Consider the following 22,445-nt stretch of genomic DNA (forward strand, 5'->3'; position numbering starts at 1 on the left):
ATAGGAATCTCATGATGCATCCCAACGGAAGAGACCGTAGGATATATTGACACACATTATTCACCCACTTACTATGAACTACTTCCCTTATTCGCCTTGCTATTGACCCATGCAAACAATTTCTAAATGGATCAGTTGTGGTAAAATTGACATGAACCAAGCATGGATCTCACGGTGTGAACTCTTAGGGACACGAGAGTTTAGAACAATATATTGTATATATTATTAATCTCCCAGTGAAGTGTTCTATTTGTTTTGGGTAAATATTTACTTGGGTATATTATGACTAATAAACATCCTAAGTCTGGATGATTATCCAAGTATAACGTTTATATTTGGATTTAACCTCCAATGTCTAAGTGATAAACCATTTTATTACCTCATGTCGTTCATACATGCTCATAAAATTGGGTTAACAACGCTTAAGAATCAACTAAAATTTCTAAGTAGTAGGTGTTATGTAAACTGTCAACTTAAGTACTTCCATCCTTAGACATGATTTAACCCAGGTGAGTTTGTAACCAAAGATTTATAAGATAACGACCTATTTTAACTATTTAAAACAAGTTATTTGTTAACCCTAGGTGAGTATAAATTTTATCTTTGTTATGGATTTTAAATGTATTCTATTTTATAAAACTTTATAAAACTATAGACATGTTTTTCATCCATAACATACATCACGCATTTCAATAATTAATATAAATATTTATATTAAAATCATGAAACCCTAAATCATGCATATTATATATTATGACAAATTATAACATAATTTCAATGCATGATTCATGCTTTCCTATGGTGAGAATTTAAATCTACATGACATACTTTATGCACATAAAATTTTTAATATACTTATTAAAGGAAATCAAACTCGAGATTTCCATGAGCAACAGAGAAAAGATCATTCCAAATTATAATCATGAATGAACATTATAAATTACAGTTGTAAACGAAGCATACAGTTATGCAATTGTTACAGAAGTTATAGCATGATAACTATAAATGAACAAGGCGAAAGCTACAAATATTTGTAGACTCGTCTCCATGCTCTTTACTCACGAACGCTCGAGCACAACAACCTCGAACGCTCGAACAACACGACCGCAACACTGCACGAACACTTCGCGCTCGTCCTCAACGATCGCCTCGGTCACGAACTCCATGAACGACCTCCATAGAACCTCAACGGTGTCAAGTTGAGTAAGACACCACCAAGAAGGTTACCTTGGTATTCTCGGTGTGAAAATCCAGATGGTGGGCTCTGTTCAGACATGGATTGAGGCATACAAAGGAGGAGTGAACAGTCATGTACACGATTGGGCAAGTGGGAGAAGACAGAAACCTATCGCATAGGTCGATGCCCAATCGTTTAGCTAAAGATAAGCGATCGTCTAGGAAAAGCTAAGTGATCGTTTAGCTCAGTGTCTGTTGCCTACAAAACACTACACGATCGTTTATTAAAACACGTTGTCGTTTAGTAAATCAGTATTTACTTGACAAGCGACCATGAGTTTCTTTTTGCAAGAGAACCTCAAAAAACAATTTTCAACCTTTTGTAAAAAAACTTACTAAAATTAGGAAAACAATTTTCCTTTCAACTCACGTTTACCATGAATCACCAATAACCACCCACTCAATTGGTTATTAAAAAAAAAAAATTAATTATCCAATAATTAATATTATTGTAAATATAAATGATAACCAACTTATCATACTATATTTATAACCTATAGTTTTAATATTTCATCTCATGAAATATATAAACTATAGTTCTTTTTCTATTCCATGGTACTTAATGTAAATCTCATTTACATCAATCCTCCACTAGATGTATCTCATACATCATACCAATTATGTCATATATAATAAAAATACCTCTTGTTAATTTGAACATTTCAAATCAACACCAAGAACTGATCCTCAACTGAATCCATTGAGTTACCAAGGGGACCTTATGGACCTGTAGCTTGAAGCTCCAATGGTACGTGAATAACTGACTAAACTTTTTAGTCACGAGATCCACCATTCGTTAACTGCCAGACACTCTACTAAAGACCGACAGCTGAATTCTTCTTACCACAGATATATTATGTATCCATCTTAATCAATTAGTATTGCGATAACCCTTCACAGATCACTCGTAAGTACAGCTCGGCCATTAACCGTTATGCCATTTTAGTTACATCTAACTCCTTAAGTACCACTGGTTCCTCTAATGAACATAAGTCATAGTCCTACTATGACCGAGTCTTCTCTTCCAAAGAGAAGTTGTGGCCACTATGTTCAAGCCTCGGAATCAGCCCTTAAGAAAGCAATCTCTCTACTTTTCCCTGCTTCAGGAAAGGAGTGAATTTCATCTTGTGGATTGAGTTCCTAACTCTCAGATCAGACAAGTCTCTAGAAAGGTAGGCATGTTGAGTTGGCAATCTGGCCACTCTCAACCATACTAATGAAAGGACCGCCCTTAAAGGCAGAAGTTCCCAAAACACTCAGGATTGAGGTCGTGTCACCTATGGTCATTTAGGTGAGATGTAAGTCTCTAGTATCAACGGCGTTAGAGTCTAGTCATCTCGTGGTCCAGGTCTTATACAAACTCTTTGTATAGAACACCTTCGCTCACACGTCGTCAGAATCTACCATCTATAGTAGTTTACAACACTTGCAATCCTCTACAAAACGAGTCGTATCCGTAGTGTCACTAGGATCAGGTGTCTCACCTTAATCCTTATACTACAAACTTATTTAGGTTATCACTTAAGGCAAGATCCATTTGTATATCACATATACATGCTTAAGTTTACATAAGATAACCAAGGAGTTTTGTTTATTGGATATAAGTAAATGCCATAATTAAATAACACTTATTTTATTCATTAAACGGTGTGTATCTTTACAAAACAACGAGACTCCGGAAGAATTAGGACACCAATCCCAACAATTATAACATACATTAAAAAATGCATAGATAATTAAACACACACTGATATGGATCAGTTTTGGCATCCTAAGCAAACAAACAACCTAAATTATTACAATAATATTTTTTTAAAAAAAAAACTACTTCAAACAGCCTTTAAAGCGCACAAACCGACCCGAATCACTTGAACCGGACCTACAGGCTCCAAAATGGGCAAAACCGATAAAAACAAGGCTGAATCGGACCTCTTTGACCCAAACTGGTCGAACCGGTTCACCCTAAACCGATCAACTCGCACGTGTCTGTACCTGGGCTTGCTGATGAACAACGTTGCAATACCACGAGGCTTCTTTTCTGGGTTGGCTGAAGAACGGTGTTGTAACGCTAGGCAATAGCTTTAAAAATGAATTTCTGCTATTGAGCTTGCTTCCTTCTTCCTTCAAGTACAATCTAATTGCAACTCTATTGACTTTAACAAATTCACAGACTCTTAATCACATACTAAGGCCCATAAACAAATAGTCAATTACAACTATCACATCATAATTGAAGAGAAATCTAATGCCAAATTTGAAATTATCCATATAAGTACCTATTTTCATACAACTTATGAAAAACACCTACCATACTCAAATTAATGTAAATTGAGTGTTTAAATCATGTTCTATCAATTGATGGAGTTAACATGCAATAAACAGAAGCAAAAAAAATCAATAAGCACTCTAATTACATCAATTTGAGTAAACAAGCATGCATAAACACATTTTAGAAAATAAGGTTTTGATATTATACCTTTGAAGAATCTTTCTCTAACTGCAATCTCAGTTGAATTCTTCACTCCAATACTTAAAGACTACCACTGATCTTTCCTACTATTCTCTAGGACCTTAGGTTGGGAGGTGGAACCCAAAAATGAGGATGAATTTTTGGGAAAAGACAGACTAGAGAGTCATTTTTGTGGCTGAGTTTGAGATAACTCATTCCCTATAATGATAGAAATTGCATCAACCTCTTTTTAGCCAAAAGTATTTTGTTTTTAAAGAACTTGTCCATGCAAGTCAGAAAATTCACAAAATGACACCAAATAACCACTTATTTGAGTGGAATTGAAGCTAAAGTGGAGAATTAGGGATTTCTCCCCTAAGTCAATATTTTGATTTCTTAAATGAATTTCACAAATTCATTATAATGTAATTTTAAATAACAATAATAAAAACAATTAATTTATATAAAATCTCTTTAAAACTAGTTTTAGAGAAAATTAATTTCAAAATTTAATTTAAAATAATTAGTTAAACAAAACAATTTAATATCAAATATTAAATTATTAAACCAATAATTCCACAATCAAATATTTAATATCAAAACAATTTATTTATGTATTTAAATTGTATTTAAATATTCACAACTCCCCATTTTAGTTTGATTTGCTAATTTAACGTTTAATTATATTGTATATAATTAATAATTCTTGTAATTCGAATTTAAACGTTTCAAAACTTCTCATCACACTATTCTAAGGTTTTTAGTCCGTTTATGAGTTAGTAGGGGAACTTAATGGACCTATAGATCATGAACTCCAACGACTCGAGATTAATTGGCCAAACTTTTTTAACCGATTTAACCAACATTCATTAACTACTGGATCACTCCACTAAAGCTCAGTAGTTGTACTATCCTCACCATAGATATATTTCTGTCTACTTGATTTAACTATGACTAGTAAGTCGATCATTCACAAGTTGTTCGTATTAATAGTTAGGTCAATATTACCGTTTTATTCCTGAAATACATCTTATTCTTTAAGTCTCCACTGATCCACTAATGAATAATTGGTTTATAGTCCTACTTATAAACCAAGTCACTCTCGGTCATAGAGAGAGCGAGGCCCCTTGTTCAAGACTAGGAAACAATACTAAAATAGGAGACTTATTGAGCGATGCCATTGAGCCACTCTCACCTATGCAGATTAAAAGATAATCCCAAGTAAATAGGAGTTCATAGTTAGCTCAGGATTGAAATCAAGTTACCTTAGGTTATCAGATTGAAATAGTCAATTTTAACAGTAAACGGTCGTTATAAAGAAAAGTGACTACTTCGTGGTTCGGTCTTATGTAAACATCTTTTGCATAGGATACCCCCATTCGCATGTCTCCACATGAACGATTTTGGAATCGCATCATTTATATCTAATACAAAGCAGGTCATATTCATAGTATTACAAGGATATGGTACCTAACTCTATCTTCATACTTATAGATCATTTTGGCTATATACTCAAACCTGATCATCTTTTATGTCTTCACATAAAATTCAAGTATCCATGTTATAACCAAGGGTTCACTAGTTTATTGGATTTAGGCTATTACTAGTGCAATTTACTCATTCAATAATAACTTTATTGAATAAATCTCAATGACAACTTTATTATAAACAAAATATATTTACTGTATATAAATTACGAGTTTTAGAACATACAACCCAACGAAAATCTCTTATTGCTATCAATGCTCTCAATGAAAATTCTTCCTCAGGAACGAAATGGGTGTTTGGTGTAAGAGTATAATGGAATCCTTTTAGCTCTATGCTTCTATGCTTCTTTTTCAATCACCCCTAAAGTTCAGTTCTTTAGCTCATTCTTTAGCATCTTTTGTAAACAACTCTAATCCCACTAATTGTTGGGTTGGTTATTTTTCTAATAGGCTTTTAACTTTAGCTCAAAAAGAGCTTATTTCTGATCTTCAGTAATAATTTTCTTCATTTTCAAAAAAGGAAAAAAAAAAAAAAGAAAGTTGGCAAAATGCAACTTCTTTTTGTATTTTGCAGCCTCTCAATTTCTATAAATTTTGTATTAATTAAAAAAAATTATAAATTTGAATATCTCGAAAATTTTAATATGAAAGCGCGTTGAATTGAATTGCGCCCCACATTCAAAGCTCTCTCCCATATTTATTACAAATCCGTCTCTTCGCTTTTCATTTCATTTCTTTTTCCTCTTTAACTTTCATTTCTCTCTCTCTCTCTCCTCCCCGATTTCGCGCTTCTCTTTTCCGGGATTTCGCCTCCTGGTCTTCACAATTCCTGTTTCGTTTGTTCTTGATTTCTGTGGAATCTGATTTTACTTCATCTCAATTTCGACTTGATTTAATTCTTTCATTCCGTTAGCTCTGTGAAACTAGTTGATTCTTCATTCATCATTTGAAGTGATGCGTAATGGATTTTCTCGGTAACCAAACAGGCAGTAGCAGAGGATTTCATAATTGCAAAGTGTTTCTTACATTGATTTTCCTTTTGCTGTTCTCCGGTGTATTTGATTCGGTTGTTGAAGCGCATGTTCCTCAAGGATTCGACAACTCCAATCGCTCTGGTATTTTCGGAATCGAATTGCCGGAAAATCTTAGCTCCGGTATTGCTACTTCATCCGCGAGTGCTCCTTGTAGCTTCGGAAAGGAAGGTGAAGAAGATGAGACAGAGACTTTAATGGCGGATTCAGTGAAACAATCGGTGAAGCTTCACCTGAAAAAGCGGTCAACGAGTCGAGCGAACGAGCCGAAGGAATCGATTACTGAATCTGCTGTTAGGGATTTGGCAAGAATCCAGACGCTTCATACCAGAATCGCCGAGAGGAAGAATCAAGATACGACTTCGAGATTGAAAAAGAGCAATGTCGAGCAGAAGAAGCCAACGGAGGCCGTTTCTCCGGCCGAATCGCCGGAATCTTACGCCGATTACTTCTCCGGTCAGCTTATTGCGACTTTGGAATCTGGCGTCAGTCTCGGCTCTGGCGAATACTTTATTGACGTCTTCGTCGGTTCTCCGCCTAAACACTTTTCTCTGATTCTCGATACTGGAAGCGATTTGAACTGGATTCAATGTGTCCCTTGCTACGATTGTTTCGAGCAAAACGGACCTTACTACGATCCTAAAGATTCAATTTCATTCAGAAACATTACCTGTAATGATCCTCGATGTCATTTAGTTTCATCTCCAGATCCGCCGCAGCCGTGCAAATTCGAGACGCAATCGTGCCCTTATTTTTACTGGTACGGTGACAGTTCGAACACCACCGGCGATTTCGCGCTCGAAACGTTCACTGTCAATCTGACCTCGTCGACGACGGGGAAGTCGGAGTTCCGTCGAGTGGAGAATGTGATGTTCGGATGCGGCCATTGGAACCGAGGTCTCTTCCATGGCGCCGCCGGATTATTAGGGCTTGGCCGAGGGCCTCTCTCTTTCTCATCACAGCTTCAATCGCTCTACGGCCATTCCTTCTCTTACTGTCTCGTCGATCGAAACAGCGATACGAGCGTGAGCAGCAAACTGATTTTCGGTGAAGACAGAGATTTATTAACTCATCCAGAACTGAATTTCACATCTCTGATCGGCGGAAAGGAAAATCCAGTCGATACATTCTACTACCTACAAATCAAGTCGATCTTCGTTGGAGGAGAGAGACTCCAAATTCCGGAGGAGAATTGGAACCTCTCCGCCGATGGCGCCGGTGGAACAATCATCGATTCCGGCACAACTCTCAGCTATTTCTCCGATCCGGCTTACCGGATCATCAAGGAAGCATTCTTGAGGAAAGTGAAAGGCTATAAACTAGTTGAAGATTTTCCGATCTTACATCCTTGCTACAACGTCTCCGGCACTGATGAACTGAAATTTCCAGAATTCGGCATCCAGTTCGGCGACGGCGCAGTGTGGAACTTTCCGGTGGAGAATTATTTCATCAGAATCGATCAATTGGATATAGTTTGCTTAGCGATGTTGGGAACTCCAAAATCAGCACTGTCGATCATCGGAAATTACCAGCAGCAGAATTTTCATATATTGTACGATACGAAGAATTCAAGATTGGGCTACGCTCCGATGAGATGTGCTGAAGTTTAATTTAACTCCATCTCTATACATAATCTTGATCTTAGCCGGAAGAAGAAGAATAACACAGTTCTTTGTTGTATTATTAAATTATTATCAATTATTTTTTTTAGTATTAAATAATTTAATTTTTCTCCTCGAAAAAAAGACAGAGGAGCCATAGTGCATACAGAAATTGACTGAATTTGTAGTGAAAAAACATCATTTTTTTTTCATCTATGAAATTTTCGTTTATTTTTCCTTCATTTTTATTTCCTCTACAAAATGTGGGTGATTATGATTTTAAAAATAGAAAAATGAGAGAAACTATTTATACAAAGTAGTAAATTTTAATATTTTCGGATAGAAGTCTATAAGTGTCTATGACGGATATAAACCATACTGTGTGATAAACGTTATTAGAAGTTGACATTTTTTCCATCTGTAAAAATTTTCCTTAAAAAACAAAAAAAAACTTTTTAAAAACAATTTTTTTTACTTTTCAAAATCTGGCTTAGGCTTTTTAAATCATTGGTAAAAAAGAATATATCAAATGAAGAAATTTGGATGTAAAAGTATTGTTATAGACTTAATTTTAAAAAATAAAAACTACAAATGAAAGAGTTATCAAATGGTTATTAATATTAAATTTGTTGAAATAATTAGGGTGTTACCTACCATGGAAGCCAAAACATTGTTGGAGTCAAAATAGGTAGACAACGAGTTTATTTTAAACTTGAATTAATTATTCAATCTTAGGAGAGTGCTTTGATTCTCGAAGAGATTGAGATTGTGCTGATTAAATTGAAAATTCCACCAACTAGTCAATAGTCAAAATTTTAAGGTTGGTTTTTTTAATATAAGAGGTGTGAAATTGAAATTTAAAACTTGATTTGGTACTTAGGTTTTGTTTAATAATAATTTTATTTTTTATTTTTGTTTTTAAAGATTCAATCTATTTTTTCTCCCTTCTTTGGTTATGATTTACGTTTTTCTAAATACAATGTTAAATTTTTAGTCAAATTTTAAAAAAATAAAATTTGACTTGATTTTTTAAAACATTGGTAGATTAAAAAAATGAAGAAATTTAGGGGTGGAAGTGGTGTTTACAGGCTTGATTTACAAATCATTTTTCGTTTTTTTATTTTTAAAAATAAAGTATATTTCCTCTCTATTTCTTACCATAATTTGCATATTTCTTGAATACAACGATTGAATTACTAGTCAAATTCTAAAAATAAAAACAATATTGTAAATATTTTTTTTCAGAAATTGATTTGGTTTTTCAACCATTGATAAAAAAAAATATAGATAACAAATAAAGAAACTTAAAGGTAAAAATAATGTAGACTTAATTTTAAAAAATCCAATAGTTACCAAATTCGACCTAAATTTTTAGGGTCAATAGAGTGGTATATTAGCAGATAAAATATCTACTCTTTAAAGCTAAAGTTTAAAGATGATAGTTCTTTGCCAATATTTGTTATACTGATTTTTTTTGTTTTTTTGTTTTTTTTGTTTTAAAAAAAAACCCTCTAATTTATGGTCTACATTCTCTATATTATCAAACTAATGGGAATCTCACATCTACAACAATGACTATAGTTAGTACTAAACATCAAGGATCACATCGACAATATAAGAGTTGTTAATTACATTCCACTTCTAACTAATAAATAGTTCATCGTTATAATTGAATCAATGACAATTTTGTTTTCTTTTTTCAAATTAATTATTCTCTAAGGTTTTATTTTATTCATCTATGTTTTAACAATTTAGTCTCCCATCAAATGAACTTAATATAATTACATAGTAAATGAAATTTAGTGAACTAATGAAAATTTAGAGAAATACTTAAAAAAAAAAAGGAAAAAAAAACCCGTTAACTTGTCACATTGGTAATATGTAGGAGTTGGATTTTGTTTGTACACATATTAATTAAGGAAAAAAAATATAAAAAATATTGAAAAAATAATACGTGATGTCAATATGGTCTCTATAGGTTTAAAAGTTTAGACTTAATTATGGAGTTTCCTAATTTCTCAGAGACCTTGTATATAATCACGTTAAACATATTATATGTTATTTATTTATTTATTTATTTAAATCTATGTTATGGAGTAGCCTTGAATTTCATAAGTCGGATCCCTTGGTTGAGGTAAGGAGGAACACTAACCGTACATGGAGGATATGAAGTGCCAAGCTATGCCTTAACTCGAGCCACTTGTCCCTATTCTTTTACTGATGAAGTAAACAAAGCTGCCATAATACGACTGTGACGAATGAGTTGGTGAATGTGAGTACAAATACAATGGACAAATCTATTAACGAGGTACATATAGAGATGTCTACGGAGCGAGGCAGGGCGGGAATGCCATTCTCTATCTCCGTCCCTGCTCTCCATTTCATTCTCCATCCTGTGAAATTCTCTATGGGGATCGGGGTGGGGAATTCGCGGGGATCGAGTTCTCCATGGAAATTTTTTTCATTACTTTTTTTTTTTTGTAAAATGTCAATTAATTTAAATCACTAATGTAAGCAAATTTTAATTAAATAATTAACTTTATCACTAAATTGTTTATTATGGTTAGTTTTATATGACCATTTGAATTTAAAGATAAATTACTTAAATTTTGGCCTAAAAAAGCTAATTATTTTTTAGTAGAAAGAAATAAATATAAATCAAATTATTCATATATATAATATAAATTTAGACATTCAATTTAAACATATTATCATTATTCCTAATAAATAATCAAATTTAAAATTTAAATGTAATATTTATATAATAATAATAACATAGCATTAGATAACTATATTAAATAAATATGTAAAAACTAATCGGGATGGGGACAGGGAACAGGGAGACCAGGGTCGAGAGCAGGGACGGAGAATGCATCTCCGTCCCCGTCCCCGTTTAACTCACGAGGAATTTTTTTCCCACCTCTCAGGATCCGTCCCCGTAAAAAAATTAGACATCTCTAAATACACACCATCCTAGCCTAACTCAACATCACACATGCTCTAAACACTGATTTAAACATCGGATCATGGTGGACATAACACTACATCATAAAATGCTTTTATTTTTTTTTTTATTTTTTTATTTTTATAGGTCAAGTAGTCCCTTTAAAATACTTACATAATGACATAACTCATCTATATTTATGACGAGAATATCCTGTAACAATTTACACGACATTTTCTTTTATTTGACTACGTCATGTTATTGTCATTTAACTTTGTATTGCATTTAGGCAGGTAAAAAGAATTTAGAAATGACTTGTAAGATTTAACTCACCATTGTGATCAAATTAAAACTACAACTACGTCAAAATTAAAAACACTAGATTCCAATTTCATAACCATAAAGATAAAATTGAAATTAAGCATGAACTATAAGGTAGAGGTGTACACGGGTTGAGTTGGGTTGGATTGTCGGGTTGTGTTTTTTTTTCCTTCCTGTTTTTGGTAGATTAAGAAACCTTGCAACAACCTAATCATTATAAAAACATTTATCCAAGATAAATATAAACGTAAAATAGTCTTTAAACATTAATTGGTATATCCATAATCCGTAGTCAGAAGCATATCCATGAATCAAATTTCTAAAACATAAAGTACAATATATCCATATATGTGAAACCACATATCCATGAATCCATAATTAGCCACAAACATAAAGTACAACATTAATAGAATACAATACACAACCACATAAGTTATTAATTCTATAGAATTACATAACGACAGCCAACGACTAAAATATGAACCAAACTTCTAAATCCACATTTATTAGCATCACGAGCATTCAACTTAGTCCTGAAAATTTAAAAACATTTCAAGTTAGTTTAAATAAAATAAACCAACAATACAAAATAAAAAGATACATCATATAAGAATTCAACTTACCATAAAAATTGTCAACCCATGGAGTTTCATTTTTGTGTTGTGATTGAGGGTTGGACATTATCTAGAAAGACAATATAAAGGTATATAATGCCATATAAAAATGCATAGTAAATTGCAACAAATGAATAACAATAAAGTTGGAGGCACCACTTACCACTCTCAATTTTTTCACAAATCTTCACTTCTTCAAGCTGTGTAGGAAGATCTAATAAGAATATTTCGCCACGGATCCAATTTTGTGTACCAATAAAAGCTTTCACTGTTTTAGGTGATAACGAACTTCTAAAAGAATCAAGAATCCTCCATCCTGTACTAAATCCTGATTCAGAAGCCACAGTAGACACTGGAACGACAAAAACATCTTGAGCAATTTTTGATAAAACTCGGTATTTATAGCCATTTAGTTTCCACCAACCCAGAACATCAAAATGATCACTTAGCTCTTCACTAGGGTCAGAAAAATATTGATCTACATCATTCCTCAATTCTAAAGTATGTTTTTCTTCTCTTCTTTTCTTGTATCGTGATAATACAAGACCACTCGGGTCAGTCTCAACAATAATTCCCGAACTCAATAGTCTTGAACTATCACTTGATTCAACTTGTTCATAAACACAACTTTGGACACTCAAATCATCACCAAAGCCATTAACTTGTGATTTGTAAAAATTATATAAACACATCAAATAAGATTCAATCCCATCAGCAAGAGCTTTAGCCATAGCATCATCATTAACACTTTCAAAACAAAAGCATATATAATCCAAATTATAATGAGGATCAAGCACCACAGTTAGAAATACAAGCTTGTTATTTTGTCAAATGAACCCCAATATTTGTCAATACAAGCTTGTTATTTTGTCAAATGAACCCCAATATTTGTCATACCTTGCCTTCATATTTACAACCATAGTATGCAAAATAGAGTTATGTTCTTTGCTTCAACGAATTAAAAGCTCATTAATACTCATCCCATCTCATGAAAGTAAGAATTTGCAGTCACATATAAAGAACCGCTTATCTTCGCGTGACATCATAGAATACCTTAAAAAACATGACAAATACTTCAATATTTTTCCAAACAGAATTACTTGGTGGCCCTACCTTCTTCTTTCCATGATCATCTTTGGCAAAACAATCCTGACAATCCAGCTCCTCTTCCTCTAATATTTGAAAAGCTTTATCAAATTTGAGTGCATGCTCAAGCATAAGATAAGTAGAGTTCCATCTTATTTCCATGTCCAAAAAAACAAGAGCTTTGCATTCTATTTTCTCTTGCTCCACACAAGCTTTAAAATTTTTCAATCTCTTACGAGACAATCTTACATAACTTACAACATTACAAACACTAACGATGGAAATCGTGCATTTCTTTCAATCCATCATTCACAATCAAGTTAATTATGTGAGTACAACATCTCATGTGTAATGATTCACCTTCCAAGACTAGAGTTTTCCAACTTCTAAGTCTTTTCTTAACATACGAAATAGCTCCATCGTTTGAACTTGCATTATGAATAGTTATGGAAAAGATTTTATCAATCCTCATTCCAACAAACAACACTCAATGACCTTGCCAATCGTCACACCCTTATGGTTAGCAACTTGACAAAAGTTCAAATTTCTTTTTTATGCAAAACCTATTCTAAATCAACGAAGTGTATAGTGAGCACCATGTAGTTAAAATTTTGTAATAAAGTCCACATGTCAGTTGTAAGACAAACCCTTTGAGAATTGCTAACTAAAAATGACTTCAATTTCTTTTTTTCCTTGAGATAAAGTTGATAAATGTCTCTAGCAATTGTTAATCTTGAAAGAGGGTCAAACTTAGGATAAGACACACTGCAAAAAATGTCTAAACTCTCATTCTCTATAAATTTGAATGGGAATTCACCAACAATTAACATCTTAGCACACACTTCTCTACATGCTTGTTGACTAAAAAATGTAGTAACACAATTACTACCACATATTCCATCATTAGAAGATTGAAGAGTCAAAATACTTTGTCATTTTTCTTCCTCCTTATATGGATACTTCTTACACTATTTTTTTAAGTGTTTCCATAATTTGCTAGTCCCACAAGAAGTAGTATCACAACAATAATATTTACCACAATAATTGCACGTGCACCTAATACTATTTTTTTCCAACTTTGTGAAGCGATCCCATATAATGGAGGTTGTCTTAGTAGATCTAGGCCTGGCCCTCACTCACACAAGCCGCAACAGCAGAGAGAATGTGAAGCGAAAATGGGGGCAGTCGGTCACACGCTTGAAAACATCCCCCTTCGCACGTGGCGCTGACCCAAATACTGGTTCTCGACTTTATCCAAGCTACTCAGGGGACCTAATGAATCTGTGACTCGAAGCTCCAACGGTCCGTGAATAGCTGGCTAAACTCTAGCCACGAGATCCACCATTCGTTAACTGTCAGACTCCAATAAAGACCAACAGTTGAACTCTTCTTACCACAAATATATTTCTGTGTCCATCGGATATAACCAATCATGAGTACGATGACCCTTAACAGATGCTCGTAAGTACAACTGGGCCAAATTATCGTTATGCCCCAGTAGTTACATCTCACTACTTAAGTACGACTGATTCCTCTAATGAAAAATACAACATAGTCCAACTATGTGTGAACACCTCTCGGGCTAAGAGAATGTGTGTCCCGCCACATCGTTTAAGCCCCGAAATCGACCCTTAAGGAAGTTATCTATCTACTTACCCCTGCCTCGGGGAAGGATTGAATTCCATCTTGTGTAGTTGAGTTCCCAGCTCCCAAATCAGACGAATCCCCAAAATGGTAAGTTCGACTCGGCGACCTAGCCACTTGCACCCATACAAATCAAAGGACCGCCCTCAATGGCAGGAGTTCCCAACTCACTCAGGATTAAGGTCATGTTTACCTATGGTCACCTAGTGAAGTGAAGTCTTTGTCATAAACGGTGTTATATAACGAGACGTTTACACTTCGTGGTTAGGTCTTATACAAACTCTTTGTATAGGATGCCCCACTCGCATGTTCCCAACACGAATGATCAGGATCAGACCATTTGTGACAAGTCACAACACTCATGACCATTCCACAAAGCGAGCCGCATCCATAGCGTTACCAGGATAAGGTTTTCCTCCTATATCCATATACTACAAACTATTTTAGTTATCACTCAAGACATGATCCACTTGTATGTCACCACATACATGCTTAAGTCACATATAGATAACCAAGGATTTTATGTTTATTGGTTTGTGGTAAAGCAAATAAAACAAGTAAATGAGCAAAAATAACAAAATGTGAAGTAAATATCATATATTAACAACATAAGCGTTCGTATAAACTGTTTACAAACTACAGGACACGAGACTTTAGGGCATCAACCCCAACACAAATGACTCGACAACCCAAACAATTCAGATTACCCAATCCAAAATAAAAGAGTTGAGTTAGGTTAGTTTAAAGTTTGGATTGGGTTGGGTTTTTTTTTATTTTTTTTTATTTTTTGGGTTGGGTTAGGATTTTGAAAAAATCGGGTTGACCCAACCCAACCCGAATTTTTAATATCAATATTAGTGGAATTAATAAAATATTAATATATATATATATCTTTTTTAACTCTAGGGTGTTGGAATTGGTGTCATAATTCTCCCAGAATCTCGTAGTTTGTAAACAGTTTGTACATATTGTTATTAATAAAATAAGAGTTATTTTTTTGCATTTATTCATATCCAATAAACAAAGATCCGTGGTTATTGTATGTAAACTTAAGCATGCATATGAGATATACAAGTGAATCATGCATTAAGTAATAACTTAAATGGTCTATAGTATAAGGATAAAGAAGGGATCCTTTATCCTTGTGACACTACGGATACAGCCCGTTTTATAAAGGTTTGCAAGTGTTGTAAACTACTACAGATAGTTTAATCCTGACCATTCATGTAGAGACATGTGAGCGGGGGTGTCCTATACAAAAAGTTTGTATAAGATCGGACCACAAGATTATTAGTCTCTTTATATAACGTCGTTGATAATCGAATTCGAGACTTACATCTCACTAAAACGACCATAGGTGACATGACCTTAATCCTAAGTGTATTGGGAACTCATGTCTATGAGGGCGGTTCTTTGATTAATATGGGTGAGAATGGCCAGATTGCCAACTCAATAAGCCTACCTTTTTCGGGGTTTGTCTGATTGGGGAGTTGGGAACTCAGTCACACAAGACGAAATTCATTCCTTCCCCGAAGTAGGGGTAAGTAGTTAGATTTCTCTCTTAATGGTTGATTTCGGGTTTTGAACATAGTGGTCACACCCTCTCTTTAGAAGAGAGGACCCGGTCATAGTAGGACTACGACTTATTGTTCATTAGAAGAATCAATGGTACTTAAGGAGTTAGATGTAACTACAGGGGAAAATGGTAAATTGGCCCAGCTGTACTTACAAGCGATCTGTGAAGAGTTATCGCATTGTTGATTGGTTGATATGAACACATAAATATATTTGTAGTGAGAAGAGTGCAGTTCTCGGTCTTTAGTGGAGTGCCTGACAGTTAACGGATGGTGGATCCCATGTCTAAAGACTTTAGTCAGTTATTCACGTACCGTTAGAGCTTCAAGCTATAGGTCCATAAGGTCCCCTTGGAAGCTCAATGGATTTAAGTTGAGAATCAGATTTTGGGGTTAGTTTGAAGTGTTCAAATTAACAAGAGGAAATTTAATTATATATGATATAATTGGTGTGATGTATGAGATACATGAAGTGGAGGAATTAATGTAAATATGATTTACATTAAGCACCATAAAATGGAAAAAGAACTATGGTTTGTATGTTTCATAAGATGAAATATTAAAACTATTGGTTATAAATATAATATGGTAAGTTGGTTATCATATTTATTTATAATATATTAATTATATGATAATTAAATCTTTTTCTCTAATAACCGATTGAGTGAGAGGTTATTGGTAGTTTTATGGTAACTGTGAGATAAAAGGATTTTTTTTTCCCTAAATTTAGAAGTTATTTCATTCAAAAAGTTCTTACAGAGACAAGTTATCAAGTGAAAGAGTTTCACTAAGCGATGGTCATTGAAAGACTAAACGATCATTTAAGAGTTGACAATACGATCATTGACCTTTTGATCATTGTTACATGATCGAGTAGTAAGTCTATGCGATAGGCTTCGTTTTACTAAACGATCGAGCATATCGTCTATACGATAGACAGTGTTTCATCTCCCACTTGCTCAATCGTCTTCTCGATTGTAGACCTTCAATCTCTTCCTCAATCCAAGAACATACAGAGCTCAACTCTTGGATTCTCACACCGAGAATACCAAGGTAACCATTGTGGTGGTGTCCTCACTCATTTTGTGGATCGAGTTAGACTCGATTATTTTCGATGAGCTATTGGCCGAGCTAACCCTCGACGACTCAACCTCTGTCGCCATCGTATCGTCTCCATCTCTGTTGTCTCCGTGTCCGTGTCCATCTCTATCTCCATCTCCGCTGTGTCTGTCTCCGTCTTCATGACCGTCGCCATTGTACGCATGTACCGTTCTTGCTATCTCCACTTTTACGCATGTACCGTTCTTGCTGTTTCCACTTTTTTTACTCTGATCAGTGATTCATCTTTAAGCTTTGCCATTTTTTTTTTAATTTCAAATCTCCACTTCTTCGTCTCCTTGACCGTCGCCTAAATTTCAGATTTCCAGTGACAGATTTCAAAGTTTGTAAAAATGTTTTTGTGTGTTTTTTTCTTTTTTTTTTTGTTGGACTGTTGGTGGATTTTTTTAGTACTCGTGTTGGTGGTTCTTTTAGATTTATCTGCTTACTTTGTTTATTGAATGTATACATTGAATAATTATAAATGGTTTTAGATTTTTATTTTTTATTTTTTATTTTATTTTATTTTGCTTGGTGATTGTTCTGTTTTGAGTCTTTGACTATAGTTTCTCAACTTTTATAGATTATGGACAATAGTAGTAGACATCTTAGCCAAACTAGTCCTAATCTTAGCTCTAGTCCTGCTCAAATTGGGAATTCAAGTAAATCACCACTATCTCCCACTAATCTCATCTCATCATCCTGATGTGATCCTATCCCTTCCCTTTCCCTCTGCTGATCTGGCATACTCTCTTTTTCTCTATCATTTTCTTTAGTTCAACTATAATAGGTAAGGAATTAGGAGTCTACACTCAAATCACACAAATCGAATCGTTTGTAAAATCGAATTGAATACTTATTAAAAATTTGAAATGTTCAAATTGACAAGAGGAAGTTCGATTATATATGATATAATTGGATTGGTTAATTATGTATGATATAATTAGCTGAATGTATGAGATACATTATTTTGGAGGAAATTAGATATAAATATGATTTATACCAAGTAGAGGAGAAAATACTATAGTAGATATGTTATATCAAACTATAGGATAAAAATATAATATGATTATATTTATTAATTAATCAGTTGGTTAATTATAAGATAATTATGTCAAATTTCACATTTAGATGTGGGTTAGTGGGGAGCGTCGGTTAATGTAACCGATGAATTAAAATGGAAAAGGTTTTCATTTTGATCGCCCGTCGTTCAATCGCCCGAAGAGAAAAGTGAGAGCGTGCATTGGTAGAAAGCAAAACGATCGCTTAAGCATTTCGAGAGACTATATGATAGCTCATCGCACCTAAACGATCGTTTACCTCGCGCCTAAACAATTGCACACTATTTCCTACACGATCGGATAGCTTCTCTAAACGATCGTATAGTGTGCTGGTTTTACTGACGATCATGTACCTTTTCCTAAACAATCGTTCAGTAAATCTTACACGATTGCATAGTTCCTCCTAAACGATAAGCACTTCTACTAGGTGATAGCATTGTTTTCACTCCCACTTGCTTATCGACTATACGATTCGTGTTTCCTTCTTCATCTACCAAATTCACCAAAGCCAACCCTTTAGGTTTTCACTCCGAGAATACCCGGGGCTCTTTAGTGGTGATGCTGTCCCCGTTGCGGTCGTGAGTTCGCGTTGTTCGTGCTGTTGCAGTCGATGTTTTCTGCCGGGCGTTGGTAGAACACTTAGAAGGTTCCGCTGCGTTGGAGTTCTAAAGATTGAAGATTGTCTTCAACTGGTATGGAACTTTGTCCCTTTGTTAATTTGTTGTTCATATCATGCCGATAATTAGATTTGTTTGCATAATTGTATATGTTGAATGTGTATTATTGTATTTCGGTCACTGTGAGATCAGAGCGATCCGAACGTGCTCATGAAACTCTGATCCTTCAATTTGAACATTCCTACTATAAGGTTTTAGCAATTCAACCGAATTAATATCATGAAACAATATTTAGAATCACAAATTAAAATAACATGCCATTTATGAAAGTATTCAGAATTATTTTTTAGGCATTTCAAATGGGCCGGGCCGGCCCAGTCACTTGCGGCCCAGTTGTGGAGCAGCAGTTTAGGGTTTTACTTCATCATTCTCGGCACAATTTTTACGCTTCTTAGCATTTTTTGGCTATCGGCCGTCGCGAGGACTAAGTTGAAGCACTGACCTCTCTCAGATCTTCGAGTTCAAAATGGTCACATTCAGGGTAAGAATTTACTTCATGAACACCAAAATTTTCTCGAATCGATTTGTCTTTTACGTTATTTTTCGCCAACATTTTTTTTTTCTGATGTTTGATTCACTTCTTCCACTTGGAAGTGAATTTGCAAGACGTTGATCTGTTTTTTCATTTGTTTTTGTCTTGCTTCATCGGGAAGTAGTTTCACCAGTACCAGGTCGTCGGGAGAGCTCTGCCTTCTGAGGCGGATGAGCATCCCAAGATCTATCGGATGAAGCTATGGGCTACCAACGAAGTCCGTGCGAAATCCAAGTTCTGGTATGTTGTTCTTTCCGTCCATGTTTATGCATCTTTTTTCATAGGTTACGGGGTAGAAAATGTTGGGGAAGAAGGTTTTCCCCCCCTTTTAAAATGATCTTTGTGTTGTCTCTATAGTTCTGGTTCATGTAATTAGGTCTGTTACTGTATTTGGTGTTTTCACAGTGATTCTTTCTACACATTCAGGAGGGACTTTTTAATAATTGTATATAGCTCGATCATGTAGTTTTAATTTTTTTAAGTTAGACAATGAGGTTTCATTTGTGGGTCTAGTTCTTTTAATATATATGTGTGTGTGTGTGTATATATATTTTTCTGCCAATACTGGAAGAGGTTTGAACAATTATGTTTATTTTGATTCTATAGTCCTAGTTCAATAGTTCGTATAGTTAGTTACACAGTTAGGTCAATCATTGGATTTAATATTTCAATCTTGTTCCCTTTGCAACTTCATAGAATGTTTGACTCAACCTAGGGACTGAGAAAGGTTTCTTTTCATGTAGGGGTCCTTGATTTTTGTTTTCTGTGTTTGAATGTTGAACATATAGACACTACTTCCCCTAATGTATTTCTTGTATTGTTATCCACATTTTACAAAAAGAAAATAGAAGAAAAGAAAGAAAAAAAAATCGAATTCCAAGCCGAACTTTAAAAACTGTAAAAAGTAGTTTTCAAATTCTTGTTTTTGAAATTTTGGTGAAAATGCAAATCTGTTTTTAGTAAAGGTGGACAACACATTGAAGAAATTGTGCAAAAGCTAGCTTAGTTTTTTACACGAACTAGGAAATATTAATGGGAAGATCTTTATCAAACTAGGCCTCGGTGTTTTTGTTTTCAAATATATTATAAATTTGGATTTCAAAGTTGTTTCTCCTTAGAAGGATTAAAGTATTTAATCCTTTTCCTTTTCAAGTTACGTTTGTTTAAGTATTGGGTTTTTGTTTAGTTATACTTGTTGCTTTGGGACTTGGGAGAGATGAAGTTTGTATTCTGATTTATTTGTCCTCGCATTTGGACAGGTACTTTCTGAGGAAGTTGAAGAAAGTCAAGAAGAGTAATGGTCAAATTCTTGCCATTAATGAGGTATTTGGTCTGGAACACACTTCTATACTCTTTTAAGTCTTTATCGTGTGACCAAGAGAGTAGTAAATTGAGCTAGTTTCAGCTTCTTTGTGACACCAAGAGAGTAGTAAATTGAGCTAGTTTCAGCTTCTTTGGTGTTCAACTCAAACGTGTCAGGATTCTTTCATTTGTCTATGAAATCTTCTATTTTAAGACATTATATTTAGCATATGATTCCTCAAAATGAAAAAAAATAGATAATGTTATTCATTTTTGAATGTCTACCAGTCTTCATGTGCTTGTTAGCTTTATCCATTTCATAAAGCATGCAAGTTTCTTCAAAAGCTTTCCTGCGTTCCTTGAATATGTTTGCATATATGTGTCGTCATATATATGTAAATTACTATATGCATAAATATGTATGCATAAAATATGTATACACTTTTATTTGTACATCTGAAACACCTGTTGTTCAATATGAATGGTTACTCCAAGCTGAACTTCCCAAAATGTTTTACTGTCGTTGCCTTTTGAATGGCAATGGGCGACGACTTTAGTGGTTTAAGTTTCCATTTGATTGCTTTTATTTCCTATATAGTAGTGTACTTCATTCAAGTAATTTCATGTAAGATTCTTGCCTGCAAATAAGCATCACTTTTCCTTTTGTCAGTTGTCTCCTCTGTCTCCATGTTCTAAATCGTAATACAATTATTAATCTTCTCACATTTTTGCAATTGATAGATTTTTGAAAAGAACCCAACAAAGATCAAGAACTATGGTATTTGGCTGCGGTATCAGAGCCGAACTGGTTATCACAACATGTACAAGGAGTACCGAGATACCACATTGAATGGTGCTGTTGAGCAAATGTATACCGAGATGGCTTCTCGCCATAGGGTTAGGTGCCCGTGCATCCAAATCATTAAGACAGCAACCGTTCCTGCAAAACTCTGCAAGAGGGAAAGTACGAAGCAGTTTCATGACTCAAAGATCAAATTCCCGTTGGTGTTTAAGAAGGTGAGGCCACCCACCAGGAAGCTCAAGACAACATACAAAGCATCTAGGCCCAACTTGTTCATGTAATTCTGCTCATCTTTGGGTTCTCTTCTATGGAAACAATTTGATTATTATTGATATGGGTAGATTATAGAAAACTTCGAGAAGTAGATGAAATTTCTTCAAAACCATTTGTTTTTCTAGCACAATTATTACTCTGTTATGGATTTTTGTGAGATGAGTTTGACAATTTTGGTTGGATTAATCTAAAGAAAATGTTTTCGAAGCTTTGTTTTTCAAGTATTGGAAGTTAAAAAGTCTTGAATTGTTACTTTTGGTATTTGGTCAAGCATTTTCAAGTTATCATGGTTTGATTTCTGAAGTGATTTTCCATTTTTCTGATGAGTTTTGCTTAGTTTAAGTGAAAATTGTGCTTCTCGAGAATTCAATCAAATTAAATTGATTGGTCTTTCTTATCCAAAAAAGTTGATTGGTCTAAATCGGGCTCTTTGCATCTTCATGATTTTTGTTCTTTCATTATGTATTGTTTATTTGGGTCGATGCATAAATGGTCAAAACAGAATGTGATGACTAAAACTATTTTAGTTTAAGAAAATGGTCAAATAACAAGGTTTACTATTTTTTTAAATCTCTAAATGGACAGATTTATCCCTAGTCAAATATGGTGTATTTTTTTTAAAAATAAATCTAACAAATTAAAAACAATGTCTAAGAAAATCTAAACCATTCAGACCTAAAGTCTATAAAAACACATCTAAAGGCTAGTTTAAC

The 22,445-nt window shown here is 34.2% G+C and overlaps 2 protein-coding genes across 2 annotated transcripts; both read left to right on the top strand.

Annotated features, from left to right (window-relative positions):
- Window positions 1-5,878: 5,878 nt before the first annotated feature.
- Window positions 5,879-8,046, top strand: LOC120086369 (aspartyl protease family protein 2-like). The gene has a single exon (XM_039042987.1). It carries the CDS (start codon window positions 6,134-6,136, stop codon window positions 7,811-7,813), a length of 1,680 nt encoding a protein of 559 aa, XP_038898915.1. The 5' UTR covers window positions 5,879-6,133; the 3' UTR covers window positions 7,814-8,046.
- An 11,117-nt stretch (window positions 8,047-19,163) lies between these two features.
- LOC120086370 (60S ribosomal protein L18a) lies at window positions 19,164-21,939 on the top strand. The gene is made up of 4 exons (XM_039042988.1): window positions 19,164-19,304; window positions 19,480-19,595; window positions 20,615-20,678; window positions 21,399-21,939. Exons 1-4 carry the CDS (start codon window positions 19,290-19,292, stop codon window positions 21,738-21,740), a joined length of 537 nt encoding a protein of 178 aa, XP_038898916.1. The 5' UTR covers window positions 19,164-19,289; the 3' UTR covers window positions 21,741-21,939.
- The last annotated feature ends 506 nt before the right edge of the window (window positions 21,940-22,445 follow it).

The sequence above is a fragment of the Benincasa hispida genome, chromosome 9 (genome assembly GCF_009727055.1).
Source record: "Benincasa hispida cultivar B227 chromosome 9, ASM972705v1, whole genome shotgun sequence".
In the NCBI taxonomy this organism is placed as follows: domain Eukaryota; kingdom Viridiplantae; phylum Streptophyta; class Magnoliopsida; order Cucurbitales; family Cucurbitaceae; genus Benincasa; species Benincasa hispida.